This window comes from Lissotriton helveticus, chromosome 8 (genome assembly GCF_964261635.1).
Source record: "Lissotriton helveticus chromosome 8, aLisHel1.1, whole genome shotgun sequence".
NCBI classification, from domain to species: Eukaryota; Metazoa; Chordata; class Amphibia; order Caudata; family Salamandridae; genus Lissotriton; species Lissotriton helveticus.
Genome location: NC_136069.1, coordinates 1,263,598,957 through 1,263,620,040, shown reverse-complemented (window position 1 = coordinate 1,263,620,040; position 21,084 = coordinate 1,263,598,957). Strand labels below are relative to the sequence as shown.

General features: G+C 46.6%; 1 protein-coding gene across 1 annotated transcript in view; it reads right to left on the bottom strand.

Annotated features, from left to right (window-relative positions):
• TMEM131 (transmembrane protein 131) overlaps nt 1–21,084 on the bottom strand; it is a 1,081,228-nt gene that overhangs the window by 682,714 nt on the left and 377,430 nt on the right. Inside the window, exon 11 of the mRNA XM_078658243.1 lies at nt 11,002–11,063. Coding sequence (XP_078514369.1) covers nt 11,002–11,063 — 62 coding nt within the window. The remainder of the gene's footprint in view (nt 1–11,001; nt 11,064–21,084) is intronic.

Here is a 21,084-nt window from a genome sequence, read left to right as displayed (position 1 = left end):
AGAAGTCGATCGTGATCCCGCTGACGGAAAGAACCATGCGCCCTGACCTCGAATTCCCACTGGTGTGGTCGACAGACCCTGTTAAGTACCTGGGAGTGAGGGTGCACTGCGACCCGGCGGTCGTGATACGAGAGAATTACGGTCGGGCTAGTTCTAATCTGGAAACTATGGTTGAGACCTGGCTGCAGCTACCGTCCTCGCTTGCGGATCGCATTGCTCTTGTCAAAATGGTGGTGCTGCCTCGATTTCTTTACTTGTTCGTGAACGTACCCATAGTGCTGAATCTGGCATTTTTCAAGACGATTCGTGGGCATCTACTTCGGTTGGTATGGGGAGGTAAGGAGGCAAGAGTGCAGTGGTCGGTTCTTACTAGGGGGTATGAGCGTGGCGGATTCTCAGCCCCAGACTACTATGCCTACTATTTAAGTGCCCAGGCTCAATATCTATATTACTGGTATAGACCGCATGCCTACACGCCACATGTCGCGGTGGAGGAGGGGGATGCTGCCCCGATTCCCTTGCACAGCATAGTCACACATAGCTCGCGCAGTACACCGAAATCGGAAATAAATGTGATAGATGCTACAATATCGGCATGGCATCGCATAGGGAAACTGGCGGAGAAGCTGCCGCTGTATGCATCAGATCTGCGCCTGGAATATCATGCGCGTCTGTCGGTTACGCATGAGGCCCCGTCCCTGAGGTTGTTAAACGAGGTGGGCATTACTCGTATGCGAGATGTGTATCCAAACGGCACGTTTCTTGACCAGGACGACTTGAGTCACATCGAGAACCAGTCACTCCTATTCCGCTTTGTGATTCATCGGTTGCGGGGGGGCAGCCCGGGAACATTATACCACTTTCCCTGATGAGCCTCCGGTGCTAGCATCTTTGCAATCTGTTTTAACTGCACCTAATAACAAGAAACTGATTTCTAAGATCTACACACTTATCAAAGATGAAACAGTGTTGGGTGTGGACAAAAGCTTGGTCAAATGGAATACTTGTCTGGAGGCTGACATATCTGAGGCTGACTGGAAGCATATATGTGGTTTGACTGGGACACTCTGCATGAATGGTAACCTTAAAATCATTCATTTCAAATATATCCACCAAGTATACTACACTCCGGTGCGGCTACATGCCTATGGATTGCGTGACACGGCACAGTGTGATAGATGCGGACAGGACGAGGCGGACTTTCTCCACTTGGCGTGGAGCTGCCAGCCGGTGGCTGCTTTCTGGGGTGAGGTGGTGAGTGGATTGTGTGAGATGGCTGAGGTGGACCTTCCGTGTACGCCTTTGGTGTGTCTACTCTGTGTCGTGCCACATATCAGGGGGACAACCTGTAAATTTGTACGATTGGCGTTACTCATGGCTGCAAGAATGGTAGCGATCACATGGGGAAGGGGTAGGCGACCCATCCTAAAGGCCTGGCTAGCTGATGTGGTATATTGTCGAGATAGCCTAAACGTATACGCGGAGGAGATGCCCCTGCCCTCTAGACCGAGAGACATCTGGGAGCCACTACGATTGTATCTGCTAATGCACTCTGAGCAGGGGTCTGATTGAGTCGGAGCAGGGAGGGAACAGCACTGCGGTGAGTTTGCGGCTGTGGGGCCTGACAACAGGAATGGAACGTATGATGTAAGAGCACACTGTTACCTGAGCACAAAGTGCTTGATCTTTGGAAACGCAACTGTACTGTGATCGAATTTGATTTTCTTTATGTATACTTTCATTTCTTATGTCTTCATTTATGGTCATGTCTACAGGGGGTTTTTGTTTCCTTGTTAGTTTCTAATTCCTTATTATATTGTGATACGCGTCTGTCTGGGCTACTGCAGGGTCGTCATAGGACTATTGAGCCTATTTGCATATATTTACTTTACATCTACGATGCGACAGTAGCCGTGGACACAACTGTGAACTCTGCACTGTGATCTAATGGGGCGCATTGGATACGGATGTTGTCTTTTTGTTTTATTTTATTTTATGTGATGTCAGTGTTATCATTTGCAAAATAAAAAAAAATATATAAAAAAAAAAGATGAATAGATGGTCCTCCGTCGTCCACCCAGAAGGGCAAGGAAGGTGTAGCAGGGTCGAAAGAAATGTGGGGGTTTAGTCCTGATGGACAATTTGGAGGACCCACTTGTCTGAAGTGATGGCCTGCAGGTTGGCAGTTGCTGGCAGTGACGCAGTAGAGTGGTTTTGTGGCTGCTGATGAGGCGGGAACCTTCGGAGCACACCGTTCCGGTTGTCCTGGGTGGTGCCTCTGAGAACTGCAGCCTCACCAGACAAGGGTTGAAAGGCCATGTGGGCTGGTGGAGGCGTCTAGTGTTGAAAAAATGGAAAATCACAACAGGAGCCACAGAAAGGGTGAAAATGCTGGTGCAGCACTCGAAAAATCCAAGAAATTGTACTAGTCCTGCAGGTCTAGCACCTTGAAAAATCTCCTCTACCTACCTGCAACCAACTTGACCTCCGTCTCTGAAAGCGGAGCAAATGTGACAAGGTAACAAGATTTAAAGGCATCTTTTGTGCTAATTTACATGGTGAGCAATAAAATCTTGTTATCTTGTCACATTTGCTCCGTTTTCAGAGACAGATGACAAACGTTAGTTTGTCTTCCTACTCGCCAGAAAGGGCGAGTAGGACCTAAAAACAGCTAGCCCTCATTAAATTTAGCTCGCAAATGCGATCGGTCGAGTGTAATTTTCGAGCCCTGTGGTAGAATGGTCTTGTGGGAGCACAAAGGCAGAAGGAATGACCTCCAACTGTTCCAGGGCCAAACCCAGTTTTTTGCCAAAGAGACGAGAGTGGTCAATGGCATGTATGGACAATCCTGGAGAAGCCATAGACCTCATCAAGATGAGGCGATGAATGGCCACACTAGTGGCCATTCGTGTGAGCTAAGCAGTTGGTTGTGTCCAAGCCAGACGTATGACTAATTTTGCAGCATTGCAACTGTCATTAGCTTGGGCAACAGTCACCCAAAGTTTGTCCCCAACAGCTGATAAATCTCATGCCACTGTATCCCACTGTTATGAGAGGTGCGCCTCAGTAGGCAGCTGGTGCTCATTTACCTTAGGACAATCAAGCAGAGTGGGAATCACTTGGCTTATGAACGCCTGTACAACTAAGCTCTCTGGCGTCAGATATTGAGTAAGAAGAGTCGAATCGTCTGGTGCCAGACAATGGCAACGAGCTGTCTACCTATTAACAGGCGTAACTGAACATGTTTTCAATCACGTGAACAAATGGATATTTGCATGGGCTTCATTAAATGTTAACATGGGCTCTGTAAGGGCCTGACCTGGTTGAAGTGTTCAGTTAACACATTAGTCTTCACCACCACAGAGGAGAGCAACAAGGCTACAACTTTTGACGGAATTCACATTACACATGCGACGGAGGCGCTTTCCCCCATTGCAGGAACAGAAAAAGAAGCAAAGCCAGTATCTGAAGACGTATCCACACCACTGGCAACTTGAAGATTTTCATATCCATTTTACAAATCATATTGGGGAACAAACTCATCCCTTGATCAAAACTGTCATTCTTTAGAGTCAGTGCCAAAACGATTGAGTAAAAGTTTGGACCCTACTTTGTGGTAAGGCCAAAGAAATGGAATATAAAGGATTCTCAGTGGCTGTGCGCCATTTGGAGCCCCAAGCGATCTCAGTCGAAATTGTGGTATATTCTGCTCAGAATCTGATAGCACAATGGGTTTTATATAATCCTCCAGCTACTACGTCTTCGTTGCGAAGGGAACCAAAGCAGGGGATGTTATAAAGGCCAAAGTTGGCATGAGAGCCGACAAAGGTTCAAGGGAAACAGACGACACCAAGGACAGACCCTCAGGCAGAAGTCAGAATGGAGGCCCCTGAGGACCCTTGGGGCGTGAAGGCGTGCCACAGGGAGACAATAAGGAGCCAGAAATGTGCGGAATAGACTCTCTGAAGGCCTCTACTTGCTGCGATGTTTGAATCAACTTTAATGGATATCGGGAGCGATGCTCTTGTACACTCTCTGGAGAGTGGGCAGAAGGGGCTGATTGATTCTGGCTTCAGCTTCTTGTGCTTCTTCCTGGCTTACCCGAAGACTTTGACCGCAACAATGATGTCGCAGGAACAACTTTGGGAGCAGAAAAGGGTTATTCTTTTTCATTTCTACCGGTCACATGGTTGAGTCTTCTTGTGTTTGGAGGCATAAAGTTTAGCTCCGCAGTCTTGTATGGCCCTCTGGTTCATTTGGGTGTAGTCGGTGCAGGCCTTGGAGTCGTGCTTTGACTCCAGACACAAACATATTATGAGGGTGAGTCACAGACATCTGTTTGCGTCAGTCCATACATGGTTTAAACCCTTAGGGGGTGACATTTTCCCTTGCACACTTGTAAATCTTGATAAAATGTATGTCTTTAAACAAGAAGCTCTGATCAGGTGTTGAAAAAAAGGAACTGACACCAATGTACAAGGGTGACACTTGTATGCAGCTTCACTCGTCGCTTTCAGATCAGAAAGACATTGGTGTGGAGCCGCATGGTGTCACCTACCAGTGCGTAAGAGTACTTTTTTTAAGTTATCTGTACAATGAACCTGGTTGCAGTGTAGTTGGATAACCAAAAAGTAAGAAATATCTGTACTTGTATCAAATTTACTTACATACATTTTAGGAATATTACCAAGATATTTCATTAACTCAACATGAAGCATGCTACACATACTGTTAGAATTGCTTTTAAGACTCTTTTCTATCTTCTGCACAAATCTATGAGATACAATTAAGCAAATATGATTAGGTTAACGTCCTGCTGAAGATTTTCACAATTCAGTGTTGCACAATAAATTTTTACCTATGTTACCTTTTATGGGCCTCTGGGGGGGGGGGGGATGCTAGAGGGCACACAGCAAGATGGCTGCGCTGTAGTGCAGCTCTGCCAGGCTGATCAATAATCCGTCCAATATCCACTTGAAATATGCTGCATAGAGTCTGAAAAAGGGAACTAGGTGCGACATTAAGCAGCCTAGAGCACATCTGCGACATTTCGACATTTTATAAAGGCTGACGACAGACAGAGTGGCGAATTGGGAGTGAAGGAACCTGCTCCCGCGAACAAAATAGCAGCTGTCTCTGACCGGGATGTAGAGATCATAAACTGTTGATGGGCTGCTCGCAGGGAGTGCAGTATGCAGGTGGACACAGTTGCTGGCAAGAACGGAGAGACTTGGCGAGAGACGGGGTCCACTGATCCACATTGCCGCGCAGTAAGCAGCGCGGAACTCAGGGAAGCCCAGCCGCACGGCTGTGTGCAACTAAGGGAATCGCGGTGGAGAGAGAGGCAAGCAAGGACAGCGCGCTGACCTGTTGCTGATCCGGTGTGGTCCCTGCTGAGTCTGAAGAGTGAGCAGCGCTACCAGGAACAAGTGCGGTGAGTGGGATTGCGGCTTGGTCTGGGTCGGTGGCTAGGGAAGGGGGTGTGGGCCCAGGCGCGGGTTGCAGCCTACGGACCGCCCGAGGGGGTGGACGGCGGGGCAGGCAGTGCATCGGACTGGGACCGGTCCGCAGCCAGTGGAGAGAATGTGCATTAGGATTCTCCTTAGGCCGCTGGAGTGCTGCATTGTGGAGAGTGTTGAACAAGCGCTGTGGATGTGTGGAGCCTTGTCTCTGGTCTAACATATAAATAAAAGAACAACTGAACAGTAATCTCGCTTGCAGCAAGGGACAATAGAGCGTACATGTGAAGTCAAGTCTCATATGGTAAACGATATGCACCACAAAAAAGTGGCATGTGTATAAAGTAAACCTGGGCAGGGAGTATGTCCCTCTTGGCTGTAATCGGCAGCAATATAAAGAGGGCACAGATTACAAACACGGCAACAGACAACACCCTTAACGTTTGGAAGGTATGCGGGACAGTCTAGGTGTAAATGCTAATAAACAGACCAATGTGATAAGAGAGGCGTCATAAATACCAAGAATGCTGCTTGCGCGGTGGGTTATAAATATAGCGTTTACTGCGCAGAGGCAAGCAATATCAGATTGTGGCCCCCACATTTTTGGCATATAAGCAAGGGGAAAACAGACAAGTCTCAACCTCACCTCACATTTGAGGTATGGAAACCTAGCAGGTCACAGTCTAAGGCAGCGTAAGACTCTGAGGCAGATGCACAGGGGGAGTACCCCCCTCACTTGAAATAATGCTTCTAGCAATACAGCTCAGTTTTTAATCTATAGATTGAAAGATCGATGTGTTAAATCAGTGAATGGATCATATGTCTGCAAAGCTAGAAAAACAAAATACCAGAATTGGGGAGGGTGAACAGAGGGTATCCAACACGGAGGACGGACTGACTGAAGTTTCCTGTAAAGCCCTAAATATGGAAAACGTTTTGGCGCTCATACAGGTGAAAAATTAATATTTAGAGGCTAGATCTAGACGAACAACCTCAGAATACCTGGCTTACCAGAGTCTACAAATACAGGCAAAATGGAAGAGTGTGTTGAGACAATGATCAGAGATATTTTTGGATCAGAAAATGTGCCCCCTAAACTAATTGTTGGCGGCGCGTCCAGTCCCTGGCGCGATGCTGCGCCCCATTATTGCCAGACTCTTAAATCATAGAGACCATGATGCTATCTTGTGGATGGCGAGGGAGAAGGGCACCATAAATTTCCAGGGGAATACACTGGCCTTCTATCCGGACTTTACAGTGGCTGTGCAGGCGGCGAGGAGAGAATTTGCAACTGTCAAGAAACTATTACAGTCTGAGGGCATCCCATATGCCATGCTATATCCCGCTCATCTCAGAATTGGCCAAGAAGGGGCATTCAAGATTTTCACCAATCCAAAGGCTGCGCTAGAACATGATAAAACGCTAAAAAGGCAGCAGCGTGAATCCTCCAATGACCCAGATGATGAAGAGCAGTAATGTTTATGCACACTGTTTGTAAGGATCTGTGCTGATGTGTGGGGGGGGCAGAAGTATACTGTTTTGCCCTTTTTGTTTTGTTTTGTTCTCGGCTGATTGGGTGCAGTCCGAGCGGATATTTGCCTTGTTGCTCCAGAGTTCTAGCACTATGATTTGGACAATACAGCATTTGATATAGGACAGATCGGCCACCTCCTGCTCTCATGGGAGGAGAGTAGTGCGCTGGCGCTCCCCTATGTTCTTTATGGCATTTTGTTTGGGGGGGGGGGGGGGACTGTTCCTTTCAATAGGGGCTGGCTTTAGCAAATTGGAGGTGCTGAAGTGGGTGGGGGGATGTTGGGGGAGGGGGGATGCAGGGGGTTGAACTTTTGTAAGGGCATTACCTATGAAGCAATACAGTTGACATGAGCAATATGGTGGGCAACATATATTATGACATGGGTAGGTGGCAGGTTTGGGTAGCAATATAAAGTTTCTAACATGGAATGTTTGCGGGCATAATTGTCCCAAGAAAGTATGCTATCCTCTTTTGGCGTATTTGGGCAGGCTTGATGTATAAGTGGTGTTCCTACAAGAAACCCAGCTAACGAAATGTAGGTGCTCATGGCCTGGGGTGAGGGTGGCTTCCTCTTACTCCTCCTATATCAGAGGGGTGATGATCCTCAAAGAAAGGTGTGCAGTTAGCAATTATTTGTTCCGAGATAGGTGAGAATGGCAGGGTGGCATTGCTTTTGGGTAAATTGGGTGGTGTGATGGTGCTGCTGGTAAATATATATGGCCCTAATGTCGACGATCCCACCTTTTTTAATGATGTTTGGCGACGTTTTTCCATGTACCCTCCTAAGGAGATATTCTGGGGTGGTGATTTTAATATGAGTCAGGACGCGAAATTGGATCGTTCGGACTGAACTGGGGCACGTGGAAAGCAGGCATCTGATATTCTGATAGGATTGATGGGCACTGGGGGTATTAACCACTTCCGCGCTAATGACAAAGCCAGCTCGTCATGGGCGTTACCTGCGCTGCGCGGATGACGAGCTGGCTTTGTCATAAACAAGCCATTTTTTTTAAATCCAGCGCACAGCGGTAAATCGCGGTAGCGCGCAAGCGGTTAAAGATATATGGAGACTTCACAACCCTGAATCAAGTGAGAGTACCTTAATTTCTTCAGTGCATGGATTATGGTCCAGGCTGGATTATTGGTTTATGTCTGAGGGAGAATGACCCTGGGTAGTCAATGTTAGTCATCTGGCATTGACACTTTCTGATCACTCCCCTGTACTCCTGGAGCTGTTAATCCCTGAATATGCAAAGCCCCCATTTAAATGGAGACTACAGCAGTTCTCTTTAGCTGATCCTGTGTTCAAGAGCGTAATTGGAGGCGCAAGTAGAAACTTTTTTTTATAGAAAATGAGGGAACAGTAGACAGCGAGGAGACACTCTGGGAGGCGTTTAAAGTGACAATTCGAGGGGAATGTATAGGCGCGCAGGCTAGAGTTTTGGGAGACCTGAGGAGCAGAAGTAGTAAGTTGGCGTCGCAATGAGCTATATTATACACCGAGTCGATTGCAGAAATTCAGCTTGAGGGACAGTGCTAGAGGTGTATGCTGTGGTCAAGATGATGTAGACTTTATGCATCTTGCATGGGGTTGTGCTAAAATATATGCGTTCTGGAGGCGCGTTGTAGTGGTGCTCACGGGGGTTGTTCTGGAGAGAGTCGCCTGCACTATCGAAGTAGGTTTGCTGGGTATGGTGAAGCATCTTAAGCCATGTAATAGACTTAATGTAGCAATATCAACCCTGTTTGCCAAGCAAGCAGTGGCACAATGTTGGGGCGCTAGAGTCAGCCAACTATTCAGAAATGGGTCAGTGATTTAGTGTACTATAAAGAGCAGATGGAGATTTATGCAGAAGAATTCCCTGAGGCCTCGCGGCCTAAAGATTTCTGGGTGCCCCTGTACCTGATTGAGGTACCGGACTTCTATCAAGCATAATGAATAACTATAAACGTCAAAAAAACTTAACGCTTTGGTTGCTGTTCAGGATTTTTGCCACACTTGTAATGTGTAAAACTGCAAACATGTTTAACGAACATCAATTGCGGACTGGAGTTGGGGGGCGGGGCGGTTGGGTGAGGGTGATTCTTTTATCTTGAAAACTGCTTGCATATTGTATAGACATTGTGAGATAGTGTGGTTCCATTTCTGGAACTCTGTAATTGTATGCTGCAAGTTGATAAATAAAGTTTTAAAAAAACAAAAAACATTTATGGGCCTCTTCTCACATAAATGTAAGCTCAAATGACACTCAAACGAAGAACACTGTAAAGAACACTAGAATAGTTATGTTTCTGCAACTTCGGACTGCCTTTCCCTAGTTAAGTTCTTGAAAGAGCACACTGACATTTGTCTAGCTTTAAATAGTTATTGCTATATTCTCTGTTAAGTATCCAATTATCTTATATACTCATCTACTTCAGAACTAAAAAGTAATGTTCATATTAATCTTGGTGTCTTCCCACATCTAGATAACCAAATACATTTAAAGACTTCTACAATTAAAACATTGCTGCCCCATTCAGTGAATTTATTTAAAACTATGTACACATCTGCATGATTAATATTGCATAAGATAATAAAATGTAATCCAAATATGTTTCAAATGGTCATATTGAGAAATGTAACCTTTGTGTAAATTCCCCAAAATACTTCTCAATTCACCAATTGTATGTACCTTAAGAAGCACATCTGTTACAAATATTTACTGGGCTTCATATACTAGCTACAAGTTGTAAAAAGGGGAAACAAATGTACTGTTGTGAAATGGCGTAGCTGTTACAATATATGCCATTTCATTCAATAGTCAGAATTACCCAAAATGACTACCATTTTTACAACATATACAGAGTTTTCGGTCTTATTCAATAATTTTTTATCCTCCACACAATTTTAGTGTGCTAGCTTTGGTAACTAAAAGGCTACTCTTCTAAATAAACACTGCAATTTAGACATTCTTCACTATTGTGCTACTCTGTCACACAGTGCTTCAGCTATTCTTCCACCTCAATATCTCTGCCTAGTCCACCATCGTTGCCAAAGATATTTTAACATCCGGCACTAGGCATAGCAGAATGTCTCACTGATTTCACAACTCCTAGCTGCATTTACAGACTTCAGCAGCTCCTTCAGAACATATCTGTTACTAAAAGTGGGAACATTGACACCTACTCCTAATCCAAGACTGTAATTTCTCTCTTGCGGAATCCTCCTATGAGGAAACAACCTATCGCACTATGTACAACGGGCTTTGTACTACAGGGGCTACACCTCTACTCCTGAACCAACATATACCTCCTTCCCTTAAAAACCTAGCAATTATTTTTTACCCTACTTACTTCTCTCTCTCTTTCCTACTTAATAAGGCACTGGGAGTTCTCATGCATGTGTCATTTTCAAACATGAAAGAAGAAATTCGGGCATAAAGAGGCAGACCTGAACTTACTTTTGTACATACAAAAGAAGATTATGGAAATGTAGGACAAAACCACAGAGAGGTTGGTAGGGAAATATGTAGAGATATGAACATAGGGTCAGGTTGTACTGGAAAGAGGAAAGGATTGCATGGTTCACATTTACTTAGGTTAGGAGGAAAACCATAGGCCTTTCACATCTGCTCCACCACCATTTCTCCAAAGAACATGACATAGAAAATACACACGTTACAGACACTCACATGGGTCAGTTGTAAGGTGCAAAGACCAGTATACTGGTAAATGCTGCACTATACAAACACTTAAGTGATGCTGTTCACTCTAGTATGGGTAATGCACCTTCAGTTGTGTATAGAATCCTAATGAGGTAAGTACCAGGCCAAAGGAGATGGGGAAATCTACGGATAAGTAGGAAAATAATTGCAACCAGACAGAAAGGTTTGAAGTCTGTTTCCTATTCTCCAGTCATGACCCATAAAAAAAACAGAAACCGGACTAACATTCTGCTGAAATAGCTTTCATAAACACAACCATAATTTTACTTTACGGTACAGTTGAAATATATTCACAACTTACTGTTATTGGGACATCCTTTGTTCCCGAATTGAGCAAATGAAGATTTAAAACTTTTGGCACATCTACAAATTAAAAAAAATAGTATGTTCACTGAAAGCACACAAATATTTCCATTTGCCAAATAAGTTTAAGCAATTCACTTCTGCAAATAGTCAATAAGAGCCCAATATATCAACTCCTCAGAAGTGTAGATAATTGATCAACTGTTTGCCTCCACAGTTGCAAACTATTGATACATGTCTCATTAAGGTTTGTAATAATGATGAGACATCCATTTCACACCCCTCCAGCTGCAATTCAGAATGGATCGCATAATGGCGCTAATAAATAGAAACAAATGCAATTTTCAGTCACAAACCCTCCGATTTTGGAACTCACAGGGATTGCAATCTTAAAATGGCTTTCAACTTCAAGCCCTATATGATATTTAACTAGAAATGCAAGTTAACAGTTTCAAAATACCGAACAGTTGGCAAAGTATTCTCTTTAGTACCCTCAAAATAGAGTGTTAATAATTAAGAGTTGGATTGCTTTACTTGATTTTACAAACTTAAAATTTCGGAAAATGATGTTGTACTCATTGTCGGAATGTCTTTTCGATCAGGGAAAACTTGTAGCACATAATCATTTAAGTACTATGAAACAACCTCTTGTGATTGAAATGTATTAACTACTGCAAAAGCAGTTTCAACAGCAAGGTCAATTTTATCAATATTACAGGCTGGCCAGGAAGTCGTATGTAACAAAGCGCCATCAAATGTATACGCACAAGTAAAAAAGAAACTATCTGAAAGACTGAACGAGTACCACTAATGGATGGTGCAGGAGCATGGGGTTACCACACAAGTACCCAGATTCCGATTTTTTAGAATACATTTTGAAAAAGACTACTGATGATTCCCCGCAGTTCTCCAACACGTTTTTGCCACTCTGAAGTAGGTTTGGATTTTGTGAAAGATAAGATAAATATTGCCCCATTGATTTTATGGGGTAAAATCTGGACTTCGGAGGACCTATTTTTTTCAAAGAGTAACCCAAGAGACTGTATGAATCTTAACGCAAGGTCACTCCCCTGGCTTCGTTATGTTAAGGATACGTTTTACAAAATAGGCTTGGAAAATTATTATGATAATCCCGATGGTGTCCAATCAAACATGAAACAGGTTATTTTAAAAAAGCATTCCGAACGGAACTATTTATGTCTAATCAGGATAATGGGACACCAGATTGTGAGTCTCAGAACAAACAGCAATTTTACTTGTCTTTTACCATGCATGTTCACTCGCGTTTCCTTATGACTAGACTTCGTCTTTGCACATTGCACTTTCTTGTGGCTTTTTCTAAACAGGCGGGTTGGTGTGAGAGCCTAACCCCATGTCCCTGCAGTAATTTAGCCCATCAGGGTACAATGCACTTTATGTTGTTTTGCACACTTTATAAAGACCCAAGGGCACGTTTTATCAAGCCCGTTTTAAAGGAAATTAGTCCCTGCTCTTACCAGGAGGGTACTGCTGTTATTTGCAGTGCTGTGCTAACTTCATCAGAATTGCTTTTTTAAATCTGGAAACCTATGAATCCTAAAATGAATTTACGTTTTTAGAGATTTATGGGGTATTTAATACTTTGTATAAATGTATTGCAGAATGGTAGGAGCTTCTTTTCCCTTTGCCAAAATTTTCATAAGCATTTTTTATTCTATTACTTAATGTATGTAAACTTTTATGATGTGATTGAATCAAATAAAGTTATTTGAACTGAACTGACAGCAAAAATGAAGTATCCATTCTTAGCCTTCACATCAGAGCCAAATAGTGGAGTGGATCTTGATAAAACAGAAAAGGCAAGCTAGGGATCTATGAAATGTTTCAGTCAAGTGAAAATATACACTATTAAGAGGTCTTGTTTTGTAATAATAGATGACATGCAGAACGTCACGATGGGAGAACATGCTGTATGAATTAGTACAAAAATATGGGGTGAGGGAAGATGAACATAATTTTGCCATACTTTTGAGCCTGTGAGATGAGAAGGGTGGCCTACAACGTGGTGGAAGGAGCAAGAGGGTTGCTCCACATTAAAGAAAAGAAGGACTAAAACAGACAACCCAAAAGCACAACAATACAGAAAACTCAAGAAATCATCTGACAACCATGTAACCTGCACAAAAGCAGTATTCTACAAATGTGATTATAGCACTAGGGCAACTGAAAGAAGCAGATATGCATGTTGCTAAAACTGCTATTTGATGTAATAGGCAATCACTCGAATTCTATTATTTCCAAATGAAGGAAAGTTGAAAACGTGGCTTTTCTTACTTCTGCTCTGTTTTTCTAGCTGCAAGGTGAAAGGAGATCTTTATGGCAGGATGTTTCTTTTTTACACTCCTTGGGTAATTCAAGAAAAGTTCGAATTTTTCGGCATTTTTACTCCTCATTCTGATATTCTGCGCATTTTTAAAACAATCGGACATATTAACCAGTCTATCAAATACACTGTATTAGATTAAAAGAGTTAATCACAAAAGTACAGCAGCACAATGTACACTAAAAATTATAAAAATCAAACAAGATCGTTGATAAAATTACATAGTATGTAATTGCCAACTGTTTAAACCCCCTGGCTAAAATCGGGAGTATGATTTCATGTTCCTTTTGTGCATCTTCTTTGACCTTTAACTTACTAGAAATGGGTAACAAGAATGGGATCGGGCACGGAGTGTTTGGCCGCCCATTTCCCTGATCTCCTTCAGATGCATGCACAGAGTGTTTGGCCTCCCATTTTCCTGATCTCCTTCAGATGCACCAAGGAGGTTTGGTTGCAGGACCTGAATACTTGCTTGGGCCGGAGACACCACAGGCCCATTATGTGGGTCCATAACCAACATCTGTCTGCAACACAGTTGCAGCCTGTAACCTTGAGTGGAGAAATTGCTGCAAGACGGCCAGAAAATATTTATTTTTAAATTTGGATGAAATTGGTAAGTGCCAAAACAGTAAGAGCATAGCTCATGATCTGTGCCGAATGTATGACGTTACAACGAATTCCGTTGCAACGCATGCCTTTACCACGCATGCGTTACAACGGAATTCGTTTACCACTCATAACATTTTCCTCGATTGGTGGCGTGGTGACGTCATATGTCGTTAAGAGAAAACGGAAGGTTTTTTCCGATTTCTCTTAAACGACGTGACTTCAGGTGAGTTTTTTTTTGGGGGGGGAGACCCCCCCAAGCCCCCCTTTTTTTTACTTTTTTACTTTACCACATATACCTTTACTACAAACCTCGTAGTAAAGGTATGCGTGGTAAAGGCTTTCGTGGTAACCACGCATGCGTTGTACTGCATGCGTGGTTAACGATTTCGTGGAAACGGCTTCGTTGTAATGGCCGTTTCCCATCTGTGCCTAAGTGCAGAGGTGGTGGCAGTATGTGGCTCTTCTTGTCTGAGGCAGAAAACAGTCCAGATCAAGGTCAATGGAGCCACCTATAGGAGTGAAGACATCACAGCAAGAGAAAGTATGGCATATGTACAGAATCTTGAGGTAAGTAATTTGCAGGTAAAAGTATACGTCAGAAATAGGAGAGCAACTTCTTGAATATAGCCAGAATAAAGGTCTTCATGAACATGAATATCCCTGAACATGGTTACCGCACTGTCTAACCTAAATGTGGAAGAAGAATGGTCACTAAGGGGAAATCACAGGCGGCAGCAGGTGTATACCATGTGGTGATGCCAGTGGAAAGGAAATTGATTCTTGATGCTGAAATACTGTCACTGTATTGAGGAAGCAACATGAATGTTGTAACGTAATTTAGCAGCACTGCACTATACTAGAGAAGATGATAGGTATTGGAATCTAGACACAAAGGAAGTCTAGACTAGAATATCGTCTTACAGGAAGGCTATGGGGATTTAGGGAAAGAAAGTGTACTTACCCGTAACACTAATTCTTCCTATGGAGAGACTTTATTTAAGTCATCAGCATGGAACTGCCCCACCCCTATGTGGGATCCAGGTGAACTATTTATAAAATATACACATATCCGCCGGATCTCATTGGAATTAGCTAAGAAGCTAAGGTGCTCCTCGGTTGCCCGTATTTATGGGTGGGGTGATAAGAATGGCAAACTCCTCCACAATCTTGTGTCTTATCCCAAAGTCAACCGAATCATTCCTGAGATCCGTTCAAGCACCGGGACCCTCAACGTGGCGTCCTCAGCCATCGCGCAAACCTTTGCTGCTTACTACGCGCCCCTCTATGCCCCTCGCTCCCCGGAGGCCTCGCTGGTCGACTTGCTGGAGGGGACTGGAACCCAGCTGCCGTGTCTCCCTCCGGAGACTGTGGAAGCCTTGGACCGACCCTTCACCCTGGAGGAAGTCCAGGACGCCATCTCGCTCTTACACCCCGTTAAAACGCCAGGTCCCGATGGGTACCCTCAGGAGTACTATGCGGCCTTTCGCGATATCCTGGCCCCCATCTGGTGGATCTCTTCCGCCATGTGACGGAGACAGGGTCATTCCCGCCCGAGTCGGATGTCACCACGATCGTGGTTATTCCGAAGACGCAGTCACCCTCCTTGAGCTGTGCGGAATACCGCCCGATCTCACTGATCAATACAGTGATCAAGATCTTCGCCATGGTCCTGGCCCAGAGGCTTCGCCCCATCCTGCAGGACCTTGTCTACCCCAACCAATGCAGGTTCATGCCGGCCAGAGGTACTCGTCACTGCATTCGTCGGCTTCACCTGGCTCTGGCCCACCGGGAGTGACTAACCCCGTATTTGGCCCTACTCCTCTTAGACTTTGAGAAAGCATTCGATACGGTGAATTGGGAGTACCTGCAGGATGTGCTGGACAAGATGGGTTTCGGTCCCCTCGTTCCGCCATCTGGTCAGAGTCTTATACACCAATCTCAGAGCTCGAGTACTCATTAATGGGGAGCTCTCGGATGCATTCCCGATCCGACGGGGTACGCGTCAGGGGTGTCCGCTCTCGCCACTCTTATTTGAACTGGCATTGGAGCCCCTGGCTGCCCTTATCCGGCAAGATCCACTTATTCGAGGCTGGGCATGGGATTCGAGCCAGGTGGATAAGATAGCCCTATATGCAGACGACGTTCTGCTTTACCTGGCCGACCCGGATAGCTCGGGCCCCCGCTGCCTAGCGGCCATAGTCGCTTTTGAGCGGGTCTCCGGACTCCGTCTTAGTCCGGCGAAGTCAACTTTGGTCCCCCTGCATGTCTCCAGGGACTGCTTCGACTGGCAGTCGGACATCCCCCTTCGAAGCAACTCGGTTAAATACCTGGGCGTCTGAATAAACCTTCTGCCAGACCTCGAATGGGCTTTAAACGTCACGCCCCTGGTCGTCCGGATTAAGGCGGATATCAAAAGGTGGCAGACCCTTCCCCCTTAACCCCCTGGGCAAGATTGCCCTCTTCAAAATGATGATTCTCCCCCGTTTTCTTTATGTGTTACAAAACACTACGATCCACCTCCCGGGTAGTTGGTTCCGTGAGCTGGACGGGGTCCTCACCCGGTTCCTCTGGGTGCGGGGGGGCGAGACCATGTCTATCTTTGGCGCACTGTCGTATTCCCCCTTTGATGGCAGCATGGGGGTCACCAATCTCCACCTTTATTACCTTGCCACGAAACTTATTGTCATCCACGATTGGTATGCGGGCGGCTGGTCCGACCCTGAATACCGCGTAGAACTTAGCACGTCGGACTTCCCATGAATCCAGGCGTTTCTATATGGTAGCCCGGTACCACAGGCCCTGCCCTTGCTCACCAGGACGGTGTTTCTGGCCTGGTGTACGGCTCTCCGCCACGTGCGGTGGGATCGAAAGCTCACTCGGCAGACGCCGCTTTGGCACGGGTCCTTGATGCAGGAGGTCTCGTCCCTACAGGGGTTCCGACGCTGGGACCTCATTGGAGTTTCAGTGCTCAGGGATGTCTGGGTGGGAGACCACATTCACTCCTTTGCGGACCTACAGCAGCGCCACGACCTCCCACATACTCAACACTATAAATACCTACAACTCAGACACGCCCTTCATGCCCATGTATCACCGCCTGTCTCCCTCCCAGAGTTAAGCCCGCTGGAGGCTCAGGTGATGATGGGAAATTGGGGGTGGGGGGGGTCCCATATCTATCGGTCCTTGGTGAACAATGGTCCCGCTTCCCTGGATCGGCTCAGGGCTCGCTGGGAGGTTTGGTGGGCCCCCTGGAGGAGGCGGATTGGAGGGATGCCCTTATGGCGCCCAAAACCCTGCCCACATCCTCCAAGTTGCGCCTAGTCCAACTTTACTACCTCCACGCGGCTTACCTCACCCCGACACGTTTATTCCAGGCCCGGTTGAGACCATCCCCAGCGTGTGCCCGCTGTGCCTCTGCCCCTGCCGATTTTTATCACATGGTATGGTGCTGTCCAGCTTTGACACCGTTTTGGGAGGGGGTGGAGCAGAAGCTCACGCAGGCCCTGGGATGGGAGGTTCCCCATGATCCGCTGCGTCTGCTGTTGGGGGGGTTTGATGGGTTGGATGGCTCCAGGGCGGACAAGCGCTTGTTGGGGACAGCTGTGGCGGTTGCCTAGAGAGATATAGCTGCGCACTGGTCCCAGGCTAAGGCGCCTTCTGCCAAGGGTTGGAGAAGAGGGGTGGACTGGTTGAGCGCGACTGTCACCCAGAGGGTATCCTGGCGCTTTGACCTTAACTTTACCTACATATAGCGGACATTACACTACCCTTGGAAAGAGGTGGCTTTTAAGGCCCTTTTTGAAGGAGGACAGATCCTGCCTGCTCCGTAATGACAAAGGCAGAGAATTCCAAAGCTTAGCGGCAGTGAAGCTGAAAGAGCGGCCACCCATCCTCACCCTTTTAATCCTAGGGACTCTCGCTAGGAAGGCAGAAGAAGATCTAAGATTTCTAGCAGCTGAGTACCAGGAAAAAAGGTCTTGCAGCATCACCGGTCCCAAACCGTGAAGGGCTATAAAGACAAGGCAAGAGACTTTGAAACAAATCCGCTGGTGAACCGGCAGCCAGTGGAGGTCCGAGAGTGCGAGGGAAGAGGAAGCGGAGCGTGGACGAGAAAGAGCCAACTTAGCTGCCATATTCTGAACACGCTGCAGCTTCATAATCAGAATGTTAGGGGCTCCCAGAAGCAGCGCATTGCAGTAGTCAAGCCTACTGAGAATGATACTGCGCACTACTTCAGGTCTTGCCAAAGGAGGAAGTAAAGGAAGGACTTTCCGCAGAGTGCGAAGCAGCAGCATGCATGTCGCAGTGGTTTTATTAACGAAAGCGTCCAGCAGAAGACTTGGCCCAAACGTAGCACCCAAATTACAAGCAGACTCTGCTGCGGCCACTGTGCCTAGAAGGGAAGTAGGCAAAATCTCCTCAGGCAGGGGGCGAGGCGTGCGATCCAGAGAACAGTGCAGTACCTCAGTTTTTTACCCGTTAAACTGAAGAGAATTTTGGCGAAGCCAATCCGCCGTGGAAGTCATGCAGCGATGAAATGTTTCCCTAGAAACTGCATCACTACCCTCAAAAGAGAAGATGAGTTGGGTGTCATCGGCATAATTGATGACTGATATGCCGAAGGACTTGATCAATCTAATCAGTGGGCAGAGATACAGATTAAATAGAATAGGGCTAATCGCCGAGCCTTGGGGAACACCCTGTTCCACCTTTCTAGTACCAGACCGAAAAGGCGGCAGAGCCACCGCTTGCTGCCTATTACAAAGATAAGAAGTCAGCCAGTCCAGGGCCAGGCCGGTCACCACAATATTCCGAAGCCTGCTTAGTAACATGGCATGATTGAGCGTGTCGAACGCGGCCGACGCGTCGATCAGCACTAAAAACACTGCTCGTCCCATGTCGACCCGCGAACGCAGATCGTCCAGAACGGTCACCAGCGCAGATTCCGTGCCATGGGCCGGCCTGAAGCCCAATTGGGCCACGTCCAGGCAGGCATTGGTTTCAAGAAAGCTGGAAAGAGCCCTTGTGACCAATTTCTCCAGAATCTTTACAGGGAAAGGCAACAGCGAGATAGGTCGATAATTCGCCGGGCACAGGGGGTCCAACGTGTCCTTCTTAAGCAAAGGTGAAACCACTGCCAGCTTCCAGCAGTCCGGAACCATAGCCGTAGTAAGGTACTGACAACAGATGGAGTAAAGGGAGAAAAACAATTCTTCCTGACATAACTTCCAGAACCTATGGGGTAACGGATCCAAAGGGGACCCAGAAGACACACTGTTCGCCAACAGACAAAAGTCTTCATAGTAAGGGGGAGGGAAGCAAGTCAGCTGAGACTGTGCCAGTTCCTCCTCGGAGCCATCAAGGACGGCCGTCCGAACGGATCCTGGGACAGATGACATACCAGACTGACACGAAGCCGAGAGGCCGTTCAGGATATTTGTGATTTTATCTTCAAAGGCGGTAGCCAGGGAGTCGCAGAGCACCTGAGAGGCTGGGATGGTATTCATGGCACAGGCAGGATTAGAGAGATTATTGACAATCTTAAACAAGGTCTGAGATTTGTTCACTGCCTGGGCCAGTGTGACCTCCAGAAACTTAGCTTTAGCCCACTTAATCTGTGCCTTGTAGTCTAAAAGAGACTTTTTATAGGCCAGTTTGTCCAGTTCAAGATAGTGCTTTCTCCAGGCTCTCTCTGCCTGTTTGCAGCATAGTTTCTGTTGAAGAAGGTCACTAGAGAACCAGGGAGTAGCCCTCTTAGGTCTATCCTTCGTCTTTCGTAACGGAGCCACCTTGTCCAGGGACTCCAGAATCTGCTGACAAAGGGCTGAGTAGCTTTCCTCTGCGTTCTTTCCCAGAGAAAATCCCCTCGGAATTAGAGAGGGAAGGCTGGGGCTCTTCAAGAGCCTCGACCACTGCCTACTAAACTTGGTGTTACCAGAACCGCTACTACTCAAAGAGCCATCTGGCAGGCGAATAGAGAAGTGAATGAGAGCGTGGTCGATCCAGCATTGCGTCACAATCTACCTGATCGAGACCAGCGAGTCTTCTGCGAAGACCAGATCTAAGATGTGGCCTTTCCGATGTGTTTGGGAGAGTACCAGCTGTGTGAGATGAATATTACTACATGCCTGGCACAACTCTCTAAAGGCAGTGTCTGAGGGGCCATTAAGCCAAAGTTTGAAGTCACCCAGGACTAAAAACCTTGCATGAGAGTTGGACAGGTCATAAATAAGATCAATTAGTTCCTGGGAGCCAAGCAAGGCACTACCAGGAGGCCTGTAGCAAAGTAGGCCAGCAACCAATACTCCACTCTGACCCTTTAAAGAAAAACCCAATAGTTCAAAGCCTTGAATCGCTTTGACCTCGAGCAGAGAGAGGGCGAGTGATTCCCTAAAGATGAACCCAACTCCACCTCCTCTCCCGCTTGCCCGCAGATTATGTCTGATCATAAAGCCCGGGGGACAAGCCCAACCGAGTTCGACACCACTGTCCGCCCTCATCCAGGTCTCAGTTAAAAAGAGCACATCCAGATTCTGAGAGTCAATAAGGAGGGCAATCTCGGCATGGTGTTTACAGAGGGAGCGGACATTAAGCAATCCGCAGGAAAGAACCACCGATGAGCCGGTATTACAGCCAAGTCGACTGCCCATACTAGGACAATGGCCCAGCTGACATAGCTCGTCCCTGGAATAAACCAGGTGAGTAGAGGCAGCGTGGCTGGCGCTGGTAGCGTCCGGAGCTCGAACAGGCGCAAACGGGCTTACCTCTGGCGCACCTCCGGCGCGCCCGCTGCACGCTTGTTCCCCCATCCCTTTTAACACCGTAAAGCGCGGGAGTCCGGCGAGGAAAGCCTCTGGACCCGCAACAGAGATGTCGCCTGTTAATCGGCCCCGTCCAAAAGAACACCCACCCAAGATGGCGGCCAAATGCCGCAAAGCACTACCAACTAGCCCAGCAATCGGCCTAGGTCCCGCAAAGTGCGGGTGAGTCAACGATTACAGTGCGGGTAAGAACTAAGCCTAAATATTGCCCCTAAATTGTCCCAAGGCTTAAAGAAGCACCTGCGTGCTGTGTGACAGCGCGATCGTGCCCAGTGCAGAGTGAAGGTTA